The 24507-nt window shown below is 51.3% G+C and overlaps 1 protein-coding gene across 1 annotated transcript; it reads right to left on the reverse strand.

Moving 5' to 3' along the window:
- Window positions 1-8082: 8082 nt before the first annotated feature.
- On the reverse strand, window positions 8083-11927 carry LOC132506489 (probable cystatin-15). Its single transcript, XM_060125200.1, has 3 exons — window positions 11721-11927; window positions 9170-9280; window positions 8083-8229 (listed from the first exon to the last, which is right to left on the reverse strand). The coding sequence occupies exons 1-3, from the start codon at window positions 11925-11927 to the stop codon at window positions 8083-8085; spliced, it is 465 nt and encodes a 154-aa protein (XP_059981183.1).
- Between the last annotated feature and the right edge of the window lie 12580 nt (window positions 11928-24507).

Consider the following 24507-nt stretch of genomic DNA (forward strand, 5'->3'; position numbering starts at 1 on the left):
CTTAGGGTGCCTGAAATGGGCCACACTCCTTCTTCCCCTCCCCCACACCCCTAAACCCTCCCCACTCCCCTCCTGCAGCAGATGTTATGGGTGGGGCCCCAGGCACCGACCCACACTGTCACTTCCCGGGGCTCTCTGTTGCCAGCAGAAGCCAAGGGCTCCTGGAGCAGCTCTTAGCCTGAGAGTTTGTGGATGAGGAACCCAGCTCCTCTCCTGCAGGTGGCCCAGCTCTGCAGTGCTGCCCCCTCTCCCCAAGGCCCCAGGGACCCTGAGCCCAGATGCCCTTGGTTGTCACCTGCTCAGTGGCTCCCCTGCACTGGTCCCTTCCCTGCCCCCTCTCAATCCTCTCCAGGCTGCCTGCTGCTTCCTGGATGGCCTCTCAAATAAACCACTTCACTGGAACACTAGCACTAGGGTCTGCTTCTGGGGACCCCCCCCCAAGAACCACTGCCCACCAGCCTCCTTCCCCTGTAGCCCATCTGCCCTCGGGCTGCACTTTCATCTGTCCCTGGGGAGGTGGTGCTCAACCATGATTGTGTAGGGGACCCAGGTCCCACACAGGGATCCTCACTTAATTGGTGAGGGTGCGGCCAGTGCAGGAGGGGATGCACCAGCTGTCTAAGGAAGCCCACGGACGCCTGGCCCCGAGCACCACGCCACAGACAGCATCTCAGCTCTCAGGTCTGGCTTAGTGGTTTGTCTTCTAATTGACCCCCTGACTCCCTAAAGGCTGTGATCACCTGTATCCATCTCAGCCCCACCTAGAGTGGCTGGCACGGAAGGGCTGCATGCCCATGACGCATGGGTGCCAAAGGGGAGAACTGTGAAGGGGGTGTGGAAGTTACAGGACCCGGGAGCCTTAACTTCAAAGGGCGGCGGGGTTGCCCCTGACGGAGCGTGCAGCCATCAGCCTCGTGCGCTGGGAACACCGTGTTGATGGCTCCCTTGTGCCGGGAGGCGGGGTCACGTGTAGACTGGCCCCTCTCCTGCCAAGGGAGGCAGTGTGGAGTCCAACACCTGGGGTAAGTCTTTCTCAATGGCCTGCCTGCCGACTCTCTTTACAACTCATCCCTGTGAGCCTCCTGTGCAATTATGCCCCAACCACCCTACTGAGGCTGGAAGTCAGCGGAATTTCAACGCCGAGGGCTTCTTCTTGGACTTGGCAGGCGGGGCCGTGTGGAGCATCACCCACATGGGACTCAAGCGAGCAAGGTCTCCCAGCCTTGGGCCACCTGAGGCCCAGCGAGGAGGGGTTCTGTGGACAGAATGTCTCCACTGCCACTAAAGAAATGTAGGACTGTCAGAATGAAGGAATCTGGGAGGAGGCACTATATGAGCCTATCTATTCGATATCAATCCACATTCCACAGGATGTGGATAGATTGAATGTTGCCTGGGGCTGCATTATTACAAAATATTCATGGCGCTCAACTTGTCTCCCAGCCTTAGCAAACACGGATCACAGACGTGTGATTTGCAGTTTGGGAATTAACTGAGTTCACAGGTTGGGGCCCCTCGGACAGAGGTCGCAGCACGTGGAGAAAAGACGCTGGGCGTGGAGTCCGGCGCTCGAGTGTCCAGAACCGCTGGGTCCCAGTGATGTTTACACACCCTCTCTCTCAGCCTGGCTTCAGTCTGTGCTGATGGGAACAAATATGCAAATTGGGAGGAAGCACCCTTACCTGCAGCTGGACCTGCAGCACCTTGACCACCTGGAAGAGGATTTCTCCTTGCTCTCCTTATTGTATCCTGCACAGCGAACCACAGACACTGCTTCACGTTGCCACTTGAGGTGCTGATGGTCAATTCCCTCAACACCTTGCCTGTGTTCTTGGATAGGAATGTGCTATCTACCAGGACCCCCAGAGTCTGGTCATGGTCCCTCCTTCCGGGGGCACAAGTGAACGTCCTCGTCCTCCCAGGGCTGGAGCTGTGGGTAGGGTGGGGTGACCGCGGATGCCACTACAGGTCCAGAGATCTTACCCTGAGAACATCAGCCCAGCTGGATGAAGACAGAACTGTCAGCGTCACCTGGTGGGGCTCCCCCTGTCTTCCAAGGAACCCTGCCCACGAGAAGCCAGTTCAGGAGTGCCCCCGCCCCACCAGCATCCTACTCTTCTCCTCCTGGGTGGCTCTGTGGCTCCAGGCAGAGCGCTTAGAGCTGGCGGGCCCGCACCTACCCTGTGAGCCTCTCCTCCCACTCTGGTCTCTGTGTCTCAGGCCTGTAAGATGTGGCTGTGAAGGGTGTGGCTGCCCTGAGGTCTCCTGCCCCGGCCCTGTTTCCAGTCTGCTCCCCCTCCTGTGGAGTTGGGTGCCCCAGCCCGGGGTTCTCCCACAAACCCAGCACTTTCAGCTGCATCTAAGCCCTGCTCTGGGGCCTCCTCGTTCCTGAGCCCTGGTGTGTGGCCACCTTCTGGGTCCATGCCCTGCAGGGAGGTCCCACGTTGTGATGTAATCCCACACCAGTGACCGTATCTCGGTGCGGGTACCTCTCCCCTGCTGGCCACTGGCCCGTGGTCCTGGCAGCTCACGCCAGGCAGGCACGCCCCGCCTGCCTCTGCCCTCGGGGCAGAGGGCCCACCCACACCGTGATCCTGGCTTCCTAAGTGCCTGGCCTCTGGCTCCCTCCCCTGGAGCCCCAGCACCGCCCTCTGCTGTCCCGTCCTCCGGGGAGCAGCGACCACAGCCCGCCCTGCGGCTCAGGCGTGCACCTTAGTGGGAGGGGGCGTGGGCACCCCTGGGCTCTTGGACATTCCTGGAGGGACAGAGAGGAGGGCATTGGTCCCAGGATGTTAAGGTTCATGGGCTCCTGACACTGGGCTATGTATGGGAAACCGCTGCATACATCTGGCTGCTGGAACCATTGCTGGGTGGGAACCCTTCCTCCACGTTGTACTTAAACTGTCGGAGGTTTGGTTGTTTCTCATTTTCAGCTGCTACAAACAGTGCTGTAGTGGACAACACTTTTCCGATATCTTTGAAAAATTATGCAAGTATTTCTGTATAATAAAAGGCAGAGAGAGAATTGATGCAAAAACTTAACATGAATGTATATTTAGTATAAACGGCCGATTGCCGGTCACTTACTAGTACAGTTGACTCTTGAACAACGCAGGGGTGAGGGGCGCCGAGCCCCAGTGCAGTCGAAAATCCACGTGTAACATTTGACTCCCCCGAAACTTAAATGCTAATAGCCTACGTTCGACCAGAAGCCTTACCAGTAATCTAAACAGGTGATTGACACATGTTTTTCATATTCGATGTATCATATAATGTATTCTTGCAGTAAAGTAAGCCAGAGAAAAGAAAATGTTATTAAGAAAATCATGAAAAAGAGGAAATTCATTTACAGTCCATATATGTATTTATTGAAAAAATCCATTTATAAGTGGACCCGCCCAGTTCAAGTCCGTGTTGTTCTGAGGTCAACTCTAATGTATTCATGATTTTTGAATTTTGCTGCATATTAAAAGCACCAGGGAAGTTTAAGAGGTTCCCACCTTTAGTAAATATACAAGTGCACTATGATATGAATAGAAGAAGCCTATGACGTTGACTTAAAAACTAAAGAACTCTCAGCCATGTTGGAAAATGCTTATTAAAAGAAGTGATGCGCGGGATGCAAAACACTAAATACTGGTGAATATCTTTATTGCCTGTCTTGCCCCACGAGAAATAAAACGGACTTTCTAAGGGTAGGGAATCTTTCCTGTCACGCATCATGACGCCCCCAGAGCCTGGAGCCAGGCTGAACACAGAGAGGACATGTCAATATTTGTGGACTGAGTGAGAAATGCTTTTGCTTTGATGAGAAAAACATTCATTTCTGACTTTTCTTTATATTGTTTCAAGCATTACTTCAATCATTAGGAAAAAAGGAAAATAACCTTAGCAAAGGTATGGTGTGTAAACAAAAACAGGGTTAGAGCGAAGGGCAGTTCCTGTGCTCATGGCAGAAGATCGAAGAGGAACCGGTCCTGAGGGCTGACAATTTGTCACCTCTAGGGATTTGGCCGCACATGCCCCTCTGCCCCCGGGATCAGGAGGCCTCAGGCACCATAGCACAAGGTCTGACCCAGGGGAGACCCCGCTTTGGGGGCAGATTAAGCTCCAGAGCCCACAGTGGCCTCTTCCTTGGGCCTCCACGTGCCTCCTGGGATCGGGGCACCTGGTCCCAGTGCTGTCATGGCCGAGAATGTAAAGCAGACAGGCCTTCTACGCTCAGTGGTTCCCACAACCCAGGGACATAGGGGTGAGGGAGGGCCCTCGGGAGGGGAGCCCATGCAGGCTGGCAGGCACCCGAGGCCCTACTGGGCCCCTCAGGCCGGGGTGTCATGGAGGGCAAACCCCAAGACCCAACCTGGCAGATGCAAAGCCCGCTTCGAGGGTCATCAGTGCATGGAGTCCCCTACCCCCATGTCCTCCAAGGCTGGGCTGATGGAGTAACCCCACCAGCTGCCCCTCAGCCCTTTCCCCATGAACTACCAAGTTCAAAGCACCTGCTGGACTTTTGTCTGACTCTAGGGTGCATTTGAGGTTTTTGTTTGCTCGCCTTTTTTTTTTTCTTATGAAGCCTAGTTGCCCAAAGTCAGCTTAAACATCATCTGTCTTGGTTTGCGGCACTCCTGGCATTGGTCCACGCATAGCTGTATGACGCAGTGGACACCCGTGAATCCTTCACCCAAGCTGAGAGCTGGAATGTTCTCAGTCTCTGACACGTACTTCTCAGCCGCCCTGTGACCCCACTCTGGATGCTATACTTCTCCTCCCTGCCTTTACTCAGAGCTTCATCACCAGTGTCCGCAACCCTGACATGTCCAGTTCTGCTGGGTTTTCTACTTTGGGAAACGATGAGTATCCATCATGGCACGTGAAGCCCTGGGACCTGGGCTGTCCGCTCAAGGTCATGGTACCAACCGTTGCACACGGAAGCATCCCTGTGGTCCTCAAGCCCTCCCTGGTTAAGACCAGCCCATCTGCACACTTTGCCCTGATTTCCCAGCCTCCCACCGCAGTGGGCCTGGCACATGGCTGGTTTCCACCTGTGCCGTGGAGGCGGAGTTGACAGCGTCAGAACGAGGTGTGAAGATTCCTCCTACTCTCGGGTGGTCACTCAAGGTGAGGGGTGTCCTGGGGGCACCTAGCCTGAGAACACATGGTGTGGCAGCTCCTAGCGTCCGGCAACCTGGTCTGGGAACTATTAAAGGTCTAGCTATTTGGAAACACCTAGTCGGGGCCCCAGAACAGGTGGAACAGACCTGTCCCCACTCCAGGGTGAGCCCAGCTGTGCTGATCTGGAGGGAAGCCACGCAGCCACGCCTCTGGGTCAGCCTCAGACCCACGACTTGATAATGGACTCTTGCTGTGACGCACTGTTGAGGTCAAGGGGGGTTTGTAGTGCAGCACTTCTGTGCCAAGAGCTGATCAGTGCACCAAAATTCACCACACTGAAGCGATACTTCTAGGATTTGGATATTTTGTAGAAATATGTGGTTACTGTTGTTGATTTTGTAAAAGAACCAAATATTATGCCCCTAACACTCTCATAAGCCTTTGAACTTCACAAGCATGTACAAACACACACACACACCATCAGCACGTTGATATTACCTAGAGAAGTTTAATTCTGGGTAGCTCTGAACTTAATACTCCCCCTACCCTGCGTGCCCGTCAGGAAGGAGTAACTCTCACTGCTATGTGTCACCGATATTCTGAGGCTGCTTCTTATGGAGCAAGAGCTAATGGACACAAAATCTTTGCATTGTGTCTTCCTTTAATTTTGGAAAATGTATCTCCATTATTTCTTCAAATATTTCTATCTTTTTCCTTTTCTCTTCCTTTGGTGTTCCTAGGTTCGCAGTTCTACGGATGTTTGTACTTCAACTTCTATCCTTAAATCACCCGACATTTCTCTCCCTTACCTTCTCATCCTTTCCTGCTGCCTCTGCACGCATTCCCCAGTGCTGAGACTTGGATTAAGGAGGGGTCTCAGCATGTGTATCCCAAAGGGCCCTGCTTCTCCAAACCAGGCAATCCCAGAAAACATTCTGGGTTTTGTGGACATCAAGAATTTCTAAACCAGTGTCCATTTTTCTATTGTGTGCTCCTACTGTGTATATTTTCACTCCCTACTGATTTGGGATGACTAGTGACTAGGCTAAATATGGAGGGGTTCCTCCAGGACACGGTGACACAGGACAGGCCACCCCTGGTTGTGAGACCTTAGGGAGTGGGGCGTCATCCCCAACCTGCTAACATGGGTTCGCCAATGACAACAGTGGTGGGCATGAAATTCACCAGCCCCACCAAGACCCTCACACGGCCCAGGACCCTGAGCCTCAGCTCGGTGAATGGGCCATGGTTTTAACCACATATTCCCAGACAGCGGGAGCCAGAGGCAAGATATGGGCCACAAACAAACTATCCTCACTGCGGTTCACACACCTCGAAATACTGGGCTTCCTTAGAAAGCATTTCCCAATCTTGGGCACAAGTGCCAACCTGGGGCCTTTGTGTGTTTCTGACATCAGGTAGCAGAGATGGGGGGAGTGGGTCTCTAGGAGATGAGTGAAATGAAGCCACTGGGGTTTCCAAAGTAGAAAACGACTGACTTATAATGAAACAGAGCAGATGGCAGGCCTTCCCCAGGGGAATGGGGGTTGGGCTGAAGATGCTGACCTGTGAGCAGAGCCCGCTGGCCCTCAGGGCAGGGCTGTTGTTCCTGGGCCAGCGTGTGTGGCCCAGAGCAACGACCCTCAGAACTAACAGCTCTAAGGCAAGGGTGGGCAACAGGCTGGCTTTGCTGACCCTAAGACTCACCCCGTCAGTGTGTACACGCCCCTAGCAGGGCGTGACGATGTTACAGACTCTACGCACAGGCTGGACAAGGAGCCAAAGCTGACCCAGGCCGCTGTCTTTGTGACCTGCCCAGTGGAGCTGTCCTCAGTGGTCCTGGGAAATGCTGTCCCATCAGCACTGATGACCACGTCAAGGGAACCAACTGGCCAGGAAAGGATAGACTATCTACCCTGGACACACAAATCAGATCCCTGAACTGAAAAGGCATAGGGAAGACCCCTCAGCCCCTCCCTCTGAAGTCCTCCTCCAGACAGCGTCCCATGGCCTCTCTGTCCCACTTAGAGCCCCAGGTCCCCATCCCTCGGCCCCTCCAGGGCTGCCCCCACCAGGACCCGGGAAGAGAGAGGTGCTCATGGGGGGATCTGTCAACTCAAGGCCTGTCCCAGGGCTAGTGATCAGTGTTGACGGCCATGGAGGCCAGGCTGGGTGCCGATGGGGGGCGCAGGGGTCAGGGAGCATGAGGGGAGGTGTGACTGGAGCTGCCATCTTCTGAGCTGACCCCAGACGCCCTAAGAAGATTTCTCGTCGGTCAGGCAGCTCCAGGGCAGACGCCCCAATGGCGATCCACGGAGGACAGAGCCTTCTGTCATCCTTGTCACCCACCTCCCACCTGTGTGCCTGGGCATCAACCCAACACCACCACCGCAGAAGGGCCACTCACTGTGAATCTGGCCTCAGAGATGGACACAGAAGGGACACAGGTGGCTGTCATCAGGCAAAACTGTCTGGATTCCTTTTGAGTGGAATGGATGGGGGCCTGGAGAGATTGGAGGATGATGAACAAAGGAATGGAAGAAGAGATGCATGGATGGACGGATGGATGGATGCATGCATGTTTGGATGGATGGATGAAAGGAGGGATAAATGGATTGATGTATGTGTGTATGCATGATGGAAAGATGGATGGATGCCTAGATACATGGATGGATGCATGGATGGACAGATGATGGACAAATGGAGAATATATGAAAGAATGAACGAATGAGTACACACACCAACCATGAGGACCCTGCAAGAACCAGGAAGGGCACCCTCCCATGAGCTGAGGAATTGGATTGACTCAGCACCCTGCGCCCACAGCCAAGGTGAGAACAATGGTAAATTCTCCATCGCTTGTCACTGGCAGCAACGTCCATGGAAATAAACCAACAGGGAGAATGCAAAACTGACAGGGACCCAGGATGTGCTCTGAGATGCCTTTAATTGCTCCGGTGCCACGCAGACCTAGGACTGCAGACTCTCATTCTTCAGGAGGAAAGGAGCTGCTGTGGGAGCCGGGAGCTCCTCCCCCCATTTCTGCTGGCAGGTGCTGTTCAGGAGGGTGAACTGGGTAAACCATGGGCGTGAGTCCACAATGAAAGTGCAGCTCACCTGAAAAAAGTAATTTTATGTAAGACATCAAATCAGAACAATGTAACAAAGAGAGCGCTTAGCAGGAAGGACTTAGCAGGAGCTCAAGGTGCATTGAGAACTAAAGGGGAAAGAAAAGCAGAATCAAACAGTGGCCTGGGGCTGGGCTCCAGAGCTCTAGTCTCCACCATCAAGGCAGGCGCTCCTGAGAGGGTGCCTGGTGGGGCCATCACCTGCCCTTCAGGGTCCCCTCCCACCCAGGGCACGTGACGCTGCCTGAAGGGTCTCTGCCCCGTGAGCTCTTGGGGGAGCCAGCAGACTGCCCAGGAGATGGCCCAGATGGTGCCCACCCCGCCATCAGCTGCAGCTGCAAACCCACCCCAAGGAGAGGCTACCCCAAGGCTGGGGTCCGGGGAGACCCCAGCCCCACTGAGGGCATCACCCTGACTGAGGCCCGTCCCCAAGGTTTCAGTTCAACGGACCAGATGTCAGTTCATAGGGTGATGACAAACGGTCTGACTGACCGGGACTCCTCCTTGCCGCCCAGGAGACCAAAGGGAGGGATGGGGCGACCAGAAAACTAAACTGTCCTCCTGTCCAGAGGAATCAGAGCAAAGGAAAGAGGCCCACAGGGAGAACAGCGTCCTCCTGGACCCGAGTTCTCAGGAAGCTGGAGGCTGGGGCCTGGCGAGGCTCCATCCAAGAGGGAAGGGCCCATGGGGGTCTGTGGGGTTTTCTGGGGGGCCAGCCGGGCTGTGAGCACAGGGCCCAGCTTGGTGCTGTGCTGGGAGCATCTCTGTGCTGGGGGAGCCCTGGGACCTGGCGGGGAGGGGCCAGGGCCTGTCATTCTGCCCCAGGGTCATCCCTGAGGCCTTCCAAGGCTCCTCTCATAGACACTTCTTGACATTATTTTTCATTCTCTGAAGATTTGTGATGCTTTTGGTTGATTTTATCCTCAAACCTTTTTCTGTTCTGGGCCTTCTTGCAAGGGGCAGTTGTCAATGTCTTCGTCGTGTTTTTTACAAATTGTGCGGCCCAGCTCCAGGTCCATTAAATATATCCAACTATACATCTGTCAAGGAGAGATTGTAGAAACGTCTGTGAAATACTTACTTTGCAGTAATGAGAAAAACACAGACAACCAAGTAGAAAATGGGCAAATAGGTATGAATGTGCACATGTGTATAAATTGGGACAAACCTAGGTGCATTTTTCTTATTTTTAATTTATGTATTATTTTACTTTTTCATTTTAATTCTCTACTCTTCCTACAAAAAGATGTCCCTCAGTGCAGCTCCAGCCCTGGATTCTTCCCTGCCACCCTCCTGATAGCTGGTACCCAGGAGCCGTGTCATGAGTACATGGCGGTGGGGAGGGGGGTGGTCACGGGAGGTAGGGCCCCAGCGCTGAGAGCACACGAACAGCACACCTGACATGAAACCCAGCTCTCAATCCTCCAGACACACGGAGGGCATCGCACGGCTCCTTCTAGGGAGGCGGATGGGGGTGTTTGTCCACCGAACCACCCTCAGAGCTGCCCTGTCCCTCGGGGTTAACACAGATAGGATTTCATCCCCTACAGAGAGGTCGTGAAAACTCAGAAGAACTCCAACACGGAGAGGAATGTAGCCAGAAACTTCCATAGGGAGGAGCACGGCCCTGACCTGGAATTGTCTAGAAAACTGGCTTCCTTAGGGGCTCAGGCATGCCTGCAGCCGATGCCACCAGCCACACACACACACACACACACACACACACACACACACATGCCCAGCCCCTTGCACTGCCGCTGGACCCTGGGCGAGGATAGGCTTAGGGCAGTGGGGGGTGGAGGGTGGCAGCTCAGTCCACAGTGATGCTCGACGGGCCCTCAGCCTCCCCACGTCCAGGGCTGGGCGCAGCCCAGCGAAGGGCCAGCCGGTCAGCAAATGAGGGCCCTTGAGGGAAGCCAGGGCCGTCTGCGCAGGGAGGGGGCCAGCCTCCAGTCCCATCAGGAGTGTGTGCAGCGGGGGACCTTCACATCAGAGCCCCGCTGACCCGGGCCACCTTGGGGCTAACCATCTGGGGCCAGTAATGGGTCTGGGCTCAAGACTGCTGGACAACAACTAATCCAGACAAAGTATCTGGGGCGGGGGAGGTATGGGCATCGGTGGGAAAGCGCTGCACAGCCAGGTGCTAAGGGCACCCACACTCCCATCAGGTGCCCCCTCTTCCCCACCCTGATGCTCTGTAACCCATAACCTTCTTTCCCAGAACTGCCTCGGGAACACTGACTGTGACGGACTCGGCCCGGCCATCTTCCTGTCTCCCCCGCCCCTCACTCTGCTGTCTGCCCACCTGCTCAGGACAAAGACCTGGGGTCTGTGCCTGATCCCCGCCCCACTACCTGCCACGTCAACCTCCAAGCCGACTCAGAAGCCGGTTTTCCTCTGCCTCCTGGCGTCCAGGGCCCAGCTCCTGCACCCTGGTCTCAACTTGCCCCCAAGCTGTGGAGCCCACTACCCCCACGGGGTCCAGAGAGACGCTGGACAAAGCTGAGCGACCTCCTTCCGTGAGTCCCTGCTCCTCTGAGGATAACATCCTGGCCCAGCCCTGGCACACACCCACCCCGCACGCCCGCCTCTCTGAACCTCCTTCCCTGAGACACTGGCCCACAGCCCTCAGGTGGCCCCGCCGGGCACTGGCAGCTCACCCTGGTCCAGGACCCTCTCCGGGGCTGCCCGCCCTTCTTGTCCCCAAACCTGCACTTGGCCGGGTCCTTCCAGGAGTGCCCGTCATGAAGAGCGCTTCCCCACCCCCTCACCCCCCCCTCCCCTCAGCCCTGCGGTCCTACACTGACCGCTCTTGTCCAGGTCTTCCACTATCTCACCTGAAAACTTAGGGCCTGTGTGCTTCTCACCACCAGTGTAACAGCCCTGCGAGGTCACGCCCTGTCTGCCTCTGCTGCCTCCGGCCGGGCCTGACCCACGGCGGCCACGTGGTCAAGGCCGGCTCACTTCATGAGGGGCCTCAGCCCAGCATCCAGGCAGTGATCCTGGCAGCTGAGGCCTGCAATCGGCTCCGCTCTGCGCTGCCGGCCCTTCCTGGGCTTTGATGTCGGGGCGCTGCCTCCGCTCCGTCTGTCTCCCTCCTCACCTGCCCTCTGCCTCCCTCTCCTTTTCTCCCTGTTCCAAGCGCTAAGCTAACACATCAGAAACTTGGAGCCCTTCTATTTAGGTACCTTGTGTTTTTAAATATCCTTGACCAAATGAAACATCCCTTACCTTTTCCTGCAGACAGCGGACGGCCCCTTCTCCCGACCCCGGGCCCAGCTTCAGGAAGAAGGTGGAGCCGCAGACAGGGAGCCTCCCTCACCCTCTGGCCCCCACTCCCCACCCCCACCCCCCACTCCCACCCCCATCCACCATTCCCCCACTCCCAGCCGCATCCCCCATCTCCCACCCCATCCCCCACTCCCACCCCACCCCCATCCCCCATCTCCCACCCCCATCCCCCACTCCCATCCCCCTCACCTTGCGCTGGCTCCGCCCCACCCAAAGCAGCTTGTAAGCATACTCATCTGGCTCGTGTTCATTGAAGTGAAACACAGCAAACTCCACACACAAGCGGAAGTTTTGCGTACTCTTACTGATGTCCTCAAACTTCCAGCTGCAGACATGAGGCCCCAGAGCAAGAAGCCCCAGAAGCAGAGACAGCTTCAGGAACATGCTGTCCGGCATTGGCCTGGAGGCCAGCAGTACTGTGGGCCGCCCTCCCCAGCTCCCCAGCCAGCGCCGCCCTGCCCTGCACAGCCCTGTGCTGCTGGCCAGGCCCTCTGCCCAGCTCCTCCTCTCTGTCCCTCCCGTCATCACCCGACGGGAGGCAGTGGCGGGGGAGTGTCCCAATTTCCACCCGTCATCACGTAAACCTTGAGCCCAAGGACATGCAGGCTCTGTTCCCCCTCATCTCCAGGGCGTCCCCAGCCCAGCTTCGGTAGGGCCTTGGTGAGGGTCTCAAGCCCACTAGGCTTTGCCCTCATGGCAGTGCCTCCCTGGGCTGGCAGAGTCACGGGCACTTAGGAATGCTGGTGGGTCCTGAGTCCCGGGAGCCGAGGAGGAAACCAGATCTACCTCTGACCTTCGCTGCAGCCGATGACCTCAGGGCACAACGGGAAGACCGTTGTACTAAAAGACCAAAGCTGGCTCAGGCCAGCTGTGCTCATGGAACTGCCCGGAGCTGGGGGGCAGGGAGGGGGACGCCTGTTTCACCAGTGCTTATGGCCACATCACGGCAATAGGTCAGTCAGGAAAGGGACAGCCTGCCAACCACAGGACACACAAATCAGATCCCTGAACTCAAAAGGTGGAGGGAAGACCCCTCAGCCCCTCCCTTTGAAGTCCTCCTCCAGACAGCATCCCATGGCCTCACTGTCCCACTTAGAGCCCCAGGCCCCCATCCCTCGGCCCCTCCAGGGTTGCCCCCACCAGGACCCGGGAAGAGGGAGGTGCTCACGGGGGGGCTCTGTCAACTCAGGGCCTGTCGCAGGGCTGGTGATCAGTGTTGACGGCCATGGAGGCCAGGCTGGGTGCCGATGGGGGGCGCAGGGGTCAGGGAGCATGAGGGGAGGTGTGACTGGAGCTGCCATCTTCTGAGCTGACCCCAGACGCCCTGAGAAGATTTCTCGTCGGTCAGGCAGCTCCAGGGCAGACGCCCCAATGGCGATCCACGGAGGACAGAGCCTTCTGTCACCCTTGTCACCCACCTCCCACCCCTGTGCCTGGGCATCAACCCAACACCACCACCGCAGAAGGGCCACTCACTGTGAATCTGGCCTCAGAGATGGACACAGAAGGGACACAGGTGACTGTCATCTGGCAAAACTGTCTGGATTCCTTTTGAGTGGAATGGATGGGGGCCTGGAGAGATTGGAGGATGATGAACAAAGGAATGGAAGAAGAGATGCATGGATGGACGGATGGACGGATGATGGAAGGATGGATGGATGGATGCATGGATGGACAGAAGATGGACAAATGGAGAATATATGAATGATTGAAGGAATGAGTACACACACCAACCATGAGGACCCTGCAAGAACCAGGAAGGGCACCCTCCCATGAGCTGAGGAATTGGATTGACTCAGCACCCTGTGCCCACAGCCAAGGTGAGAACAATGGTAAATTCTCCATCGCTTGTCACTGGCAGCAACGTCCATGGAAATAAACCAACAGGGAGAATGCAAAACTGACAGGGACCCAGGATGTGCTCTGAGATGCCTTTAATTGCTCCGGTGCCACGCAGACCTAGGACTGCAGACTCTCATTCTTCAGGAGGAAAGGAGCTGCTGTGGGAGCCGGGAGCTCCTCCCCCCATTTCTGCTGGCAGGTGCTGTTCAGGAGGGTGAACTGGGTAAACCATGGGCGTGAGTCCACAATGAAAGTGCAGCTCACCTGAAAAAAGTAATTTTATGTAAGACATCAAATCAGAACAATGTAACAATGAGAGCGCTTAGCAGGAAGGACTTAGCAGGAGCTCAAGGTGCATTGAGAACTAAAGGGGAAAGAAAAGCAGAATCAAACAGTGGCCTGGGGCTGGGCTCCAGAGCTCTAGTCTCCACCATCAAGGCAGGCGCTCCTGAGAGGGTGCCTGGTGGGGCCATCACCTGCCCTTCAGGGTCCCCTCCCACCCAGGGCACGTGACGCTGCCTGAAGGGTCTCTGCCCCGTGAGCTCTTGGGGGAGCCAGCAGACTGCCCAGGAGATGGCCCAGATGGTGCCCACCCCGCCATCAGCTGCAGCTGCAAACCCACCCCAAGGAGAGGCTACCCCAAGGCTGGGGTCCGGGGAGACCCCAGCCCCACTGAGGGCATCACCCTGACTGAGGCCCGTCCCCAAGGTTTCAGTTCAACGGACCAGATGTCAGTTCATAGGGTGATGACAAGCGGTCTGACTGACCGGGACTCCTCCTTGCCGCCCAGGAGACCAAAGGGAGGGATGGGGCGACCAGCAAACTAAACTATCCTCCTGTCCAGAGGAATCAGAGCAAAGGAAAGAGGCCCACAGGGAGAACAGCGTCCTCCTGGACCCGAGTTCTCAGGAAGCTGGAGGCTGGGGCCTGGCGAGGCTCCATCCAAGAGGGAAGGGCCCATGGGGGTCTGTGGGGTTCTCTGGGGGGCCAGCCGGGCTGTGAGCACAGGGCCCAGCTTGGTGCTGTGCTGGGAGCATCTCTGTGCTGGGGGAGCCCTGGGACCTGGCGGGGAGGGGCCAGGGCCTGTCATTCTGCCCCAGGGTCATCCCTGAGGACTTCCCTATGCACCCTCCCCTCGGCATGCTGTGAGATAAAGATAATATGTATATTGGTCTCTGCCTGTATTCCTGGCACAGAGCACCTGGATCCCTTGTAAATTTCTAAGTGATAAGAACACCAGGAGCATGTTTTGTTCTATTGCGGTGACTCTGGGTGGGCCCCTGGCTGGGGGCTGGTCAGCAGAAAGTCCAATGATGACCAGTGACGGGGCTCGGGGTAGTCTTGCCTACGTGCGGAAGCCTCCCTAGAATCCTGATGGTGTGGCATTCAGAGCATCCCTGTGGGTGAGCACATCCAGATGTTGGGGGGAGGGGTGATACCCCTCGATCCTCAGAAGCGCCTGTGCTCAGAACCCTCCTCCACCTCACCTGTGTATCTCCGCATCTGGCTGTTCATCTGTATCCTTTACCATATCTTTTAATAAGATGGGAAATGTAAGTATTTCCCTGAGTTCTGTGAGCCACTCTAGAAAATTCATCAAACCTGAAGAGGGGGAGATGGGAACCTCCGATCTGTGGTCAATTGGACAGAAGTTGTGGGCAGCCTGGGGACGTACTCCCTGCGACTGGCATTTGAATGGGTTGGGGTGTCTCGTGGGCCTGAGCCCTTAACCTGTGAGACGTGATGCCCCCTCCAGGTAGGTAACTGGTGTCCCCGAGAATTGTTTGGTGGGGGAAAAACCCCACACATCTGGTGACCAGAAGGGTCAGTAGTGAGGTGTTCAGCGTAGGGAACAAAGGAGATGCGCGGGAACTATGTGTTTTCTTCATACCCCCCCCTTGATATGATTCTTCCTTCTCAGATTGGTGATGCTTTGGGTTGATTTTACTCTCAAACCTTTTTCTCTTCTGGGCCTTCTTGCAAGGGTCAGTGGTCAATGTCTTCGTCGTGTTTTTTACAAATTGTGCGGCCCAGCTCCAGGTCCATTAAATATATCATTGTCCGGTTCTGTCAAGGAGAAATTAGAAAACAGAAAGGCAAAGAATCCAGTAGAAAAGATGTCCCTGAGTGCAGCTCCAGCAGCCCTGGACTCTTCCCTGCCGCCCTCCTGATGGCTGCTACCCGGGAGCCACATCACCAGTACATGACGGTGGGGGAGGGGGGTGGTCACGGGCGGTAGGGTCCCGGCGCTGAGAGCACATGCACAGCACACCTGACACGAGACCCAGCTCTCGATCGCATCCGCCAGGCACACGGAGGGCATCGCACGGCTCCTTCTAGGGAGGCGGATGGGGGTGCTTGTCCACCGAGCCGCCCTCAGAGCTGCCCTGTCCCTCGGGGGCAGCATCCAGACCAGGACAGGGGGCTGGGGGCTGGATGCTCTGTCTCTCCTGGGGCAGCTGCGGCACCAAAGGGCTCACCTTGTAAACCTTCATCCAGGTGGATGTTTGTGAACCGGGTGCTGCTCTGTGTGTTCATCAGCTTCTCTAAGAGGTTAACACAAGACAGGGTTTCATCCCCTACAGAGAGGTCGTGAAAACTCGGAAGAACTCCAACACGGAGAGGAATGTAACCGGAAACTTCCATAGGGAGGAGCACGGCCCTGACCTGGAATTGTCTAGAAAGCTGGCTTCCTTAGGGGCTCAGGAATGCCTGCAGCCGATGCCACCAGCCACACACACACACACACACACACACACACACACACACACACACACATGCCCAGCCCCTTGCACTGCCGCTGGACCCTGGGCGAAGACGGGCTTAGGGCCTGGCGAGGGTTGGGGGCAGCTGAGTCTGCAGTGATGCTCGAGGGGCCCTCAGCCTCCCCAGGTCCAGGGCTGCGACGCAGCCCAGAAGAGGGCCAGCCGGTCAGCAAATGAGAGCCCTTGAGGGAAGCCAGGGCCGTCTGTGCAGGGAGGGGGCCAGCCTCCAGTCCCTTCAGGAGTGTGTGCAGCGGCGGACCCTCACATCAGAGCCCCGCTGACCTGGGCCGGCTCGGGGCTGGCCATCCGGCAGCCTGGGCCCACGACTGCCATTCACCTTTTGCTGGGCTGCCTGACCTCCAGCAGCCTGTCGGCATGCTCTTCCTCATGGTCACTGTTGAACAAAGCCACGGCGAACTCCACAGACACCGCAAAATAATTGTGGTCCTTACTAATGTCTACAAGTTCCTTTTGAATGATCCAGACGTGAATGCCCACAACAGGGAGCCCCAGAAGCAGAGCTGCCTTTGGGAACATGCTGTCCAGAGTCAGCACGAAAGACAGGTGATTGGGGGCAGGGTGGGGGGGCGGCCCTCCGCAGCCCACAGCCCATGCAGCCCTGCGCGCTGGCCTCCCGCTTTGAATATGCCTGTGCCCACCTCCTCCTCTGCATCCCCTGCCTGTCCCTCCTGCCGGCACTAAAGAGGCAGAGCAGGGGGTTACATCCCTGTCTCATCACAGAAAGCCTGGATGCGGGGACACGCATGGAGCAGGCTCTGTCCCCCTTGCTTTCAGAGCTTCATCCTGACAGGGTCCCACTCCGCAGGGCCCTGCATCCCCGCTGCTTGCCCTGGGGACTGTGCAGGCAGGGACTGCCAAAGTCCTGTGATTTCCTGGGAGCTCCAGGAAGCCAAGCCTGCCTATGACCTTGGCTGGAGCCAACACCACCAGCTGGGCACAGGGGAGTACGGGGTGTGCAGCCAGCTGTGGAGGTGTCTAGGAGGAGTTGTCCTCATCACTGCCCTGATAGGAATTACTAACCATAGTTGATTTCCTAATTGTCTTTTCTTTTATCGACTTCCAGCTCAAGTCCACTACAGTCAGAGTGTAGTGGAATAACTGAGGACATGGAAAGGAGACGTGACCCATGAGCCCCTCCCCCCCCAGCAAACTAGGGGCTGGCGAATAAGCCAGAACTGCAAACAGTCCTGATTGCTTTGAGCACCCCCAGCAAACCGGGGGCCTGCGAAGAAGCATTGGGTGCTTTGGGCACGGATCCATGAGACGTCCTCAGTATAATCAGAACGGTGGGAACACAAGGAAATGTCCTTGTGCTACTTCAGTATAATCAGAATAATGGAAACACAAGGCAATGTCCTTGTGCTGCCTTTGCGCTCAAGGACGAAGCACGGCATGTCTTCAAGAAAGCCCACTGTTGCGTGTATAATCAATAAAAGCATATGTTGCTGCTTTGGCATTTCTGGAATGTTAAGAAAACAAGTCTTAAAATGTAAACATAGATAATGCTTCAATAACAGCAGGACAGACGGCGCTGTATTGCCTGAGCGAGCGGCAGCCCTCTACTGCTGTGCCTCGGCACAATTCATCTCATGTGATGAGCTTACTTTCGGCCCTGTCATAAGATAAACTACAACATTTGGTGCCCAAACAGGGACCTGAAGGTAAGTTATCGCGTGATCGCGGGACCGAAGGGGAATTTGGTCCGCTCAAGAGTAAGCGAAACCTTCGGGAGCAGTAGAGTAACTGTAATGCGGAATTCCCATTCAGTAGAATTTCAATACATTAGACTCCTGAAACAGTTATTACGGACTTCAGGAGTGAAAGTGAAACCAGAATCTTTTGATGAATTGTTTGCGCTGGTTCGTAAACATTGTTACTGGTTTCAACCTACTGGTCATAACCAGTTGAATTTAAAAGTTTGGAAACAGGTTATGCGAGCCTTAAGAAGAGCTCATCAGCATGGAGACCCTATATCTGTCCGTGTTTGGTCTCTTTGTAAATTAATTTCCCTCGCCCTGGAACCATTACAATCTGAAACTGAAAGTGAAAATGGGGCGCGCCCTCAGCGTCCGAATTCTGCTCCCGATCATTCTGCTGCTTTTTGTACTCAGTTTCGTGAGTCTCCTATAGAGGACCTTCCTCCTCCTCCCCTTGTGTCTGAGACAGGAGAGGATTTTTCAGGTTCCAGTGATGAAGGGGCTTTTTCTGATGATGGTAAAGATTGGGAGCAAACAAAATGAGATGCCACTTTCTCAACAGAATGAGATTACTGATATACTTTCAAAGTTAAAAAATTTGATGGTTAAATTGGAAGAAAATAAAAACAATGCTACCACTCCTTTACATCAGGAGCCCTGTCCTACTATTCCTTTGGCTCCTTCTTTAGAATTAGCAGCTTATCCTGTTGGAGCCTCTCGTCAGTTTCGCATTCCTCTAAAACCTGAATCTAATAGACTATTGTTGGAAGAAGAGATGAATAAGGAAGAAAAGCAATATTCTGAATCCTTTTTTGCTTTCCCTATTGTTAGACAAGCTATGCCTGCTAATGATCCATTTCCGAATGGATATGTAAGTGTTGAGTATAACCATCATGATATACAAATTTTAAAAATGCTAAAAGAAGCCATTAATGCGTATGGGATGCATTCTAATTATGTTCAAGGACTTTTGTCTGGGTACGCTACTGAAAACATATTAATTCCTCACGATTGGGAAGTGATTGCCAAAACTGTTCTTGAACCTGGACAATATATGCAGTTTAAGACTTGGTGGAGAGAGGAAGCTGAAAACATGGCAAGGACTAATGCGGCCCGTAATCCTCCAGGGCCACTTTTAGATGAATTAATAGGAGCAGGCGCATTTAGTAATCTACAAGCTCAAGCTCAATTTGATGATTTACAAATCATTCAAATACGTATGTGTTGTTTACGAGCATGGTTACTAGTGGAACCCCCCGAAGAAACAACACAATCTTTTACTAAGTAAATGCAAGGGCCTGGTGAGCCTTACGCAGATTTCTTGTCTAGGCTGCATGCAGCCATTCAAAGAGCTGTAACACAAATAGACATGCAAGATTTATTATTACAATCTTTGGCCTTTAAAAATGCAAATCCTGAATGCCAGAAGGCATTATGGCCTTTACAGGCTGTAAATGCTCCCCTTGAGGAGTATATAAAAGCTTGCCATGATATTGGATCTCCTACTTATCATGCCAATTTACTTGCAGCTGCCATAAATGAAGGGTTGAAAGATAATCGTACTAAATGTTACAATTGTGGAAGGTATGGACATGTGATGCGAGATTGTCGAAAAGGGCAAGGCCAGATATCAAAACAGGTTAAGAATGAGCAGCTACCTGGTATGTGTCGCCGGTGTGGTAAAGGACGACACTGGGCTAATAAATGCTGTTCCAAAAGGGGTAAGTTAGGAAATCTTTTGCCTCCATGAGATGATGTCTCGGGAAATGGGAAGCTAGGCCCAACCTGGGGCCGCAACAACAATACGGGAAAAGTGACAGTAAACTCTCAACAGTATCCAGTAAGCAATGGCAGCTTTTATCAGACATTACAGGACAGTCTCAACCTCGGCTCTTAGTTACTGATCTCATACATAATACCAGTGGCAGTGCTGCCGTTGACTTGAGTGCTCCTCGAGATGGTATCCTTACGCCATCAGGAGAAATACACAAATTAGCTACAGGAGTTTATGGCCCTATACCTACAGAAACCGTGAGACTATTATTAGAACGAAGTAGTTTGACTCTGCAGGATGTAACAGTTCATACTGGAGTTATTGATGAGGATTATAATGGAGAAATTTCTATTATGATTTCTGTTACAAAATCTATAGAATTTAATAAGGGACAAAGAATTGCTCAATTGTTACTGTTACCGTATGTAAAACAAGCAGCCGCCCCAGTAAAGCCTACTGGGGGGTTCGGCAGCACGGGAAAAAATGTTTTTTGGCAATCCTTTATCAACGACCAACGTCCTCAATTAACGCTTACTTTTAACAATAATGTGAAATTTACGGGCCTTGTTGATACGGGAGCTGATGTGTCTATAATAAAACAGTCTGAATGGCCTTCATATTGGCCTTTAAAAAAGATGGAAGCTACTTTTACAAAAATAAAAACATTACATATGGTTTGACGCAATAAAAAATTGAGATGTAAAGGCCCGGAAGGACAAAAAGCCATGTTACAACCATATGTGGCCAATATTAAAATTAATTTATGGGAAAGAGATATACTACAACAATAGAAAACCTCTATCTCCATACCAACAATTTCCCCTAAAACAATACAAATGATGTCAAACATAAAATGTGATTATTCACAGTTAAATGCTACTAAACCCCAATATGTAACTAAAACAGGAAAAGATTATACTGGGCTTGGATATCCAAATTTAGTGTAGGGGTCACTGCTCAAAAATTTGCATTACCATTAAAATGGTTAAAAGATACCCCTATATGGACAGAGCAGTGGCCCTTAACTCAAGAAAAATTACAAACATTACACCAATTAATACAAAAACAATTAATAACAGGACATATTAAAGTATCCACTAGCCCTTAAAATTCACCTGTTTTTGTAATAAAAAAAAAATCAAAAAAATGGAAAATGTTGACAGATTTACGAAAAATTAATGAGATTATTCAACCTATGCGGGCATTGCAACCTGGAATTCCATCTGCTGCAATGCTCCCTCGCAATTGGGAACTTATAATTATAGATTTAAAAGACTGGTTTTTTACTATACCATTACAATCTCAAGATTGTGAAAAATTTACATTTACTGTACCAGCCCTAAATCAAAAAGATCCGGCTCAGAGATTTCAATAAAAAGTTCTCCCTCAGGGGATGTTAAATAGTCCAACTATGTGCCAATTTTTTGTTAATCAACCTTTGGAGGATTTACGTCACATATATCCTGAGACACGTATTCTTCATTATATGGATGACATTCTATTTGCTCATTCTCATCAGCAAATGTTACAACAGATGTTACAACAAGCAGAGTTGAAATTTAAAAACTGGGGTTTACAAATAGCTCCTGAAAAAATTCCAAAATGTGCTTCCTGGCAATATCTTAAACAAATTGTAACCAATACTCAAATTATTCCTCAGAAAGTACAAATTAGACGAGATTCTCTTGTAACATTAAATGATTTTCAAAAATTACTAGGAGATATTAATGGGTTACGTCCTAGCCTAGGAATTCCTACTTATAAGTTACAAAATTTATTTCACACCTTGGAAGGCGATCCAGCATTGAATAGTCACCGTGAACTTTCTCCCCAGGCTGAACAAGAACTTAAATGGATAGAAAAACATATACATGATGCACAATTGGATCGGATTGAGTCTCTGGATCATTTACGACTTATTGTATTTCATACTCCTCATTCCCCTACTGGATTACTACAACAACAAGATAATCTCATAGAGTGGGTATTTTTAGCTCATGAAGCTCAAAAGAAATTACAATCTTATGTACAAAAAATAGCTGATATTCTTATTAAAGGTAGGTTACGATTAAGGCAATTATGTGGTCAGGACCCACATGAACTTATAGTTCCTTTTTCAAACAAAGAGATACAAACTCTTTTTCAACTAGAGAATAACTGGCAAATTGCCTGTGCTCATTATATAGGTAAAATACATAATCATTATCCTTCTGATAAACGTTTCCAATTTTTGAAGAAGACTAATTGGATTTTGAAAAAAATAGTTCAGTCAGATCCTGTTATAGGACCAACCTTTTTTACTGATGCCAATAAAACGAGAAGAGCAAGATATGCTAACAGTCATGATCAAAAGGTGTTACAATCTCAATATGTTTCAGTTCAAAAAGCAAAACTATTTGCTGTAATACTATTGTTACAAGATTATCCAATTGCTCTTATAATTACAGACTCTCAGTATGTGGAATTTACAGTTTAAAATATTGAGACCGCTTTTATCCCAAATAATGGATCAGAACTGCACTCTTTATTTTTGCAAATACAACATATAATTAGACTACGTACTGCACCACTTTATATTACTCATAATCGTGCTCATACTCATTTACCCGGCCCATTGGTAGCTGGAAATGATTTTATTGATACTTTAGTGGGTACCGTACAATTAGCTACAGCAGAACATCATAGATATCATACTAATGCCAGAAAATTGGAAAATAAATTTAATCTTACATGGAAACAAGCAAAAACTATTCTCCGTACGTGCCCGCAATGTGCTGCCATTAATCAACCTTGTTTGAATATTGGAGTTAACCCTAAAGGCTTATCTGCTAATGCTATCTGGCAAATGGATGTAACTCAATATCCTGGTTTTGGAAAGTTAAAATATATTCATCATTCTGTAGATACCTACTCTCATTTTTCATGGGCAACTCCATTATCTTCTGAAAAAGCTGATGCTGTAATAACTCATTTATTAGAAGCTTTTGCTGTTACGGGAATTCCCGACAGCATAAAAACCGATAATGCTTCTGCATATCACTCTCAAAAATGTCAGACTTTTTTTGCCACACATAATATACGGCATGTTACAGGTATCCCAGGAAACAGTATGGGACAAGCGGTTACTGAACGACAAAACCGCACTTTGAAAGAAATGCTTATAAAACAAAAAGGGGGAGATGAGGTACAAAGTCCTAGGAAAAGAATACATATTGCTTTATTTACTCTTAATTTTTTGAATCACGGAGAAGATGATTTTAGTGCAGCTGACAGACATTGGACAAAAGTAAGTACATGAGAACTTAGGCAACCTGTTTTTATATTAAATGAAAATACTAACACTTGGGAACCTGCCGAGGTTCTTCGCTGGGGCCGGGGATATGCTTTTGTTTCTGCAGGAGCTGAATCCTACTGGGTGCCGGCTAAGAAGATAAAACTTCGGGATGGCAACTAAGCGTACGCTTGATGTGACGGAAATGACGAAGGGATTTGCGGAGATGGATTTGAGCAAGAGAGCATCCCGTGTGCCATTGGATCGAACAAAGAGGGCGTCTCCATTGACCTGGGGGCAAGTGAAAAAGTTTGCAGGCACTGCCGAAAATCTTGTTATTTCGCAGGGTAAACCCCTCAATAGCACCAATCTTTTTGTGGCCATGATGGCAGTGTTGTCTGCACAGGTAATAAGCATATCAGCCAATGAGATAAATTGTACTAACCATACTTATCGGACTTATATTCCTAACCCCCCTCTTAATATGGGGGTTACCTGGTGGGATGCCCCAATTCTTGTATATGTAAATGAGTCTGGATGGTTGCCTGGTCCTTTTGATGATAGAGGCCCTTTGAAGCCAGAAGAAGAAGGAAGGATAATAGAGAATTACACGGTGGGTGTTAATGGACCTCCTATTTGTATGGGAAAGGGAGATCATTGCCTTAAAATGAATTATCAGGCATGGTTAAGTGTTGTCAAAAATGAAATCAGATATCATGGGTTATATCCTTTGAGTGCTTATAGTTTTAAAAGTTCTCATTCCACTCTTAATGAGAATGTTTCCGCACCTTACTTGCCTCCACGCCAGCTGCCTCTTGTGGATCGATTATCAGATTGGGTCCATTGGACCCGATGCTGAGGAGAAATGGCTCGGGTTCTTGTTAATACTACTTGGGGAAGCGTCATTGATTGGAGCCCTTTTGGCTCCGCCCGAGGAAAAAGGGGTCTGAAGAATTTACACTGGCATAGAGAGGATAACACTATTTATAGCAATACTATTAATGGTACCATAGTATGACATGCTGGAGGGTTTTCTCCTCCAGGTCCTCATTTAAATGGATATCCTATCCAAAAGGACTTGTGGAAGCTTATGGCAACTTTGAAAAAGATTAATGCTTGGGTAGGACATATGGTTAACAAATCTGGAAATCATAGTTTGACTTTTCATAAAAATGTTACTCGGTATACTCGTAGTTGTGTAAAATTACCTTATATATTGTTAAAGGAACCAGCTGTATGGAATGAGACTCAAGGTATTATAATGTGTAAAAATTGCTCTCTGTATACCTGCATTAACTCTAGTATATCTTTTAACATATCTACTGAAAGTTTGTATATCTTACGAGCTCGGACAGGTCTTTGGCTTCCTGTCAGTCTTGGAAGGGAATGGCAAGAATCTCTTCCTATGGCTGTCTTGCAATATTTAGCTGATGCATTAAAAAGAAGTAAAAGATTTGTAGGAATGTTGATTGCAGCTGTCATGGGTAGTATAGCCATAACAGCTACTGCTGCAGTAGCTGGAGTTGCTTTAGAACAATCTATTCAGACCGTTGATTATATAACTGATTGGCATAAAAATTCTGAAATGCTTTGGTCCTCTCAACGA

Source organism: Lagenorhynchus albirostris, chromosome 15, assembly GCF_949774975.1.
Source record: "Lagenorhynchus albirostris chromosome 15, mLagAlb1.1, whole genome shotgun sequence".
NCBI classification, from domain to species: Eukaryota; Metazoa; Chordata; class Mammalia; order Artiodactyla; family Delphinidae; genus Lagenorhynchus; species Lagenorhynchus albirostris.

What these genes read in the sequence shown, in the direction of transcription:
- LOC132506489 (XM_060125200.1), bottom strand. Translation starts at nt 11,927, where the DNA reads ATGCCGGACAGCATGTTCCTGAAGCTGTCTCTGCTTCTGGGGCTTCTT. An exon ending in TGGGGCGGAGCCAGCGCAAG is followed by an intron (nt 9,281 to 11,720) that starts GTGAGGGGGATG and finishes TCTCCTTGACAG; the next exon opens with ATGTATAGTTGGATATATTT. An exon ending in AAGGCCCAGAACAGAAAAAG is followed by an intron (nt 8,230 to 9,169) that starts GTTTGAGGATAA and finishes TACTTTTTTCAG; the next exon opens with GTGAGCTGCACTTTCATTGT.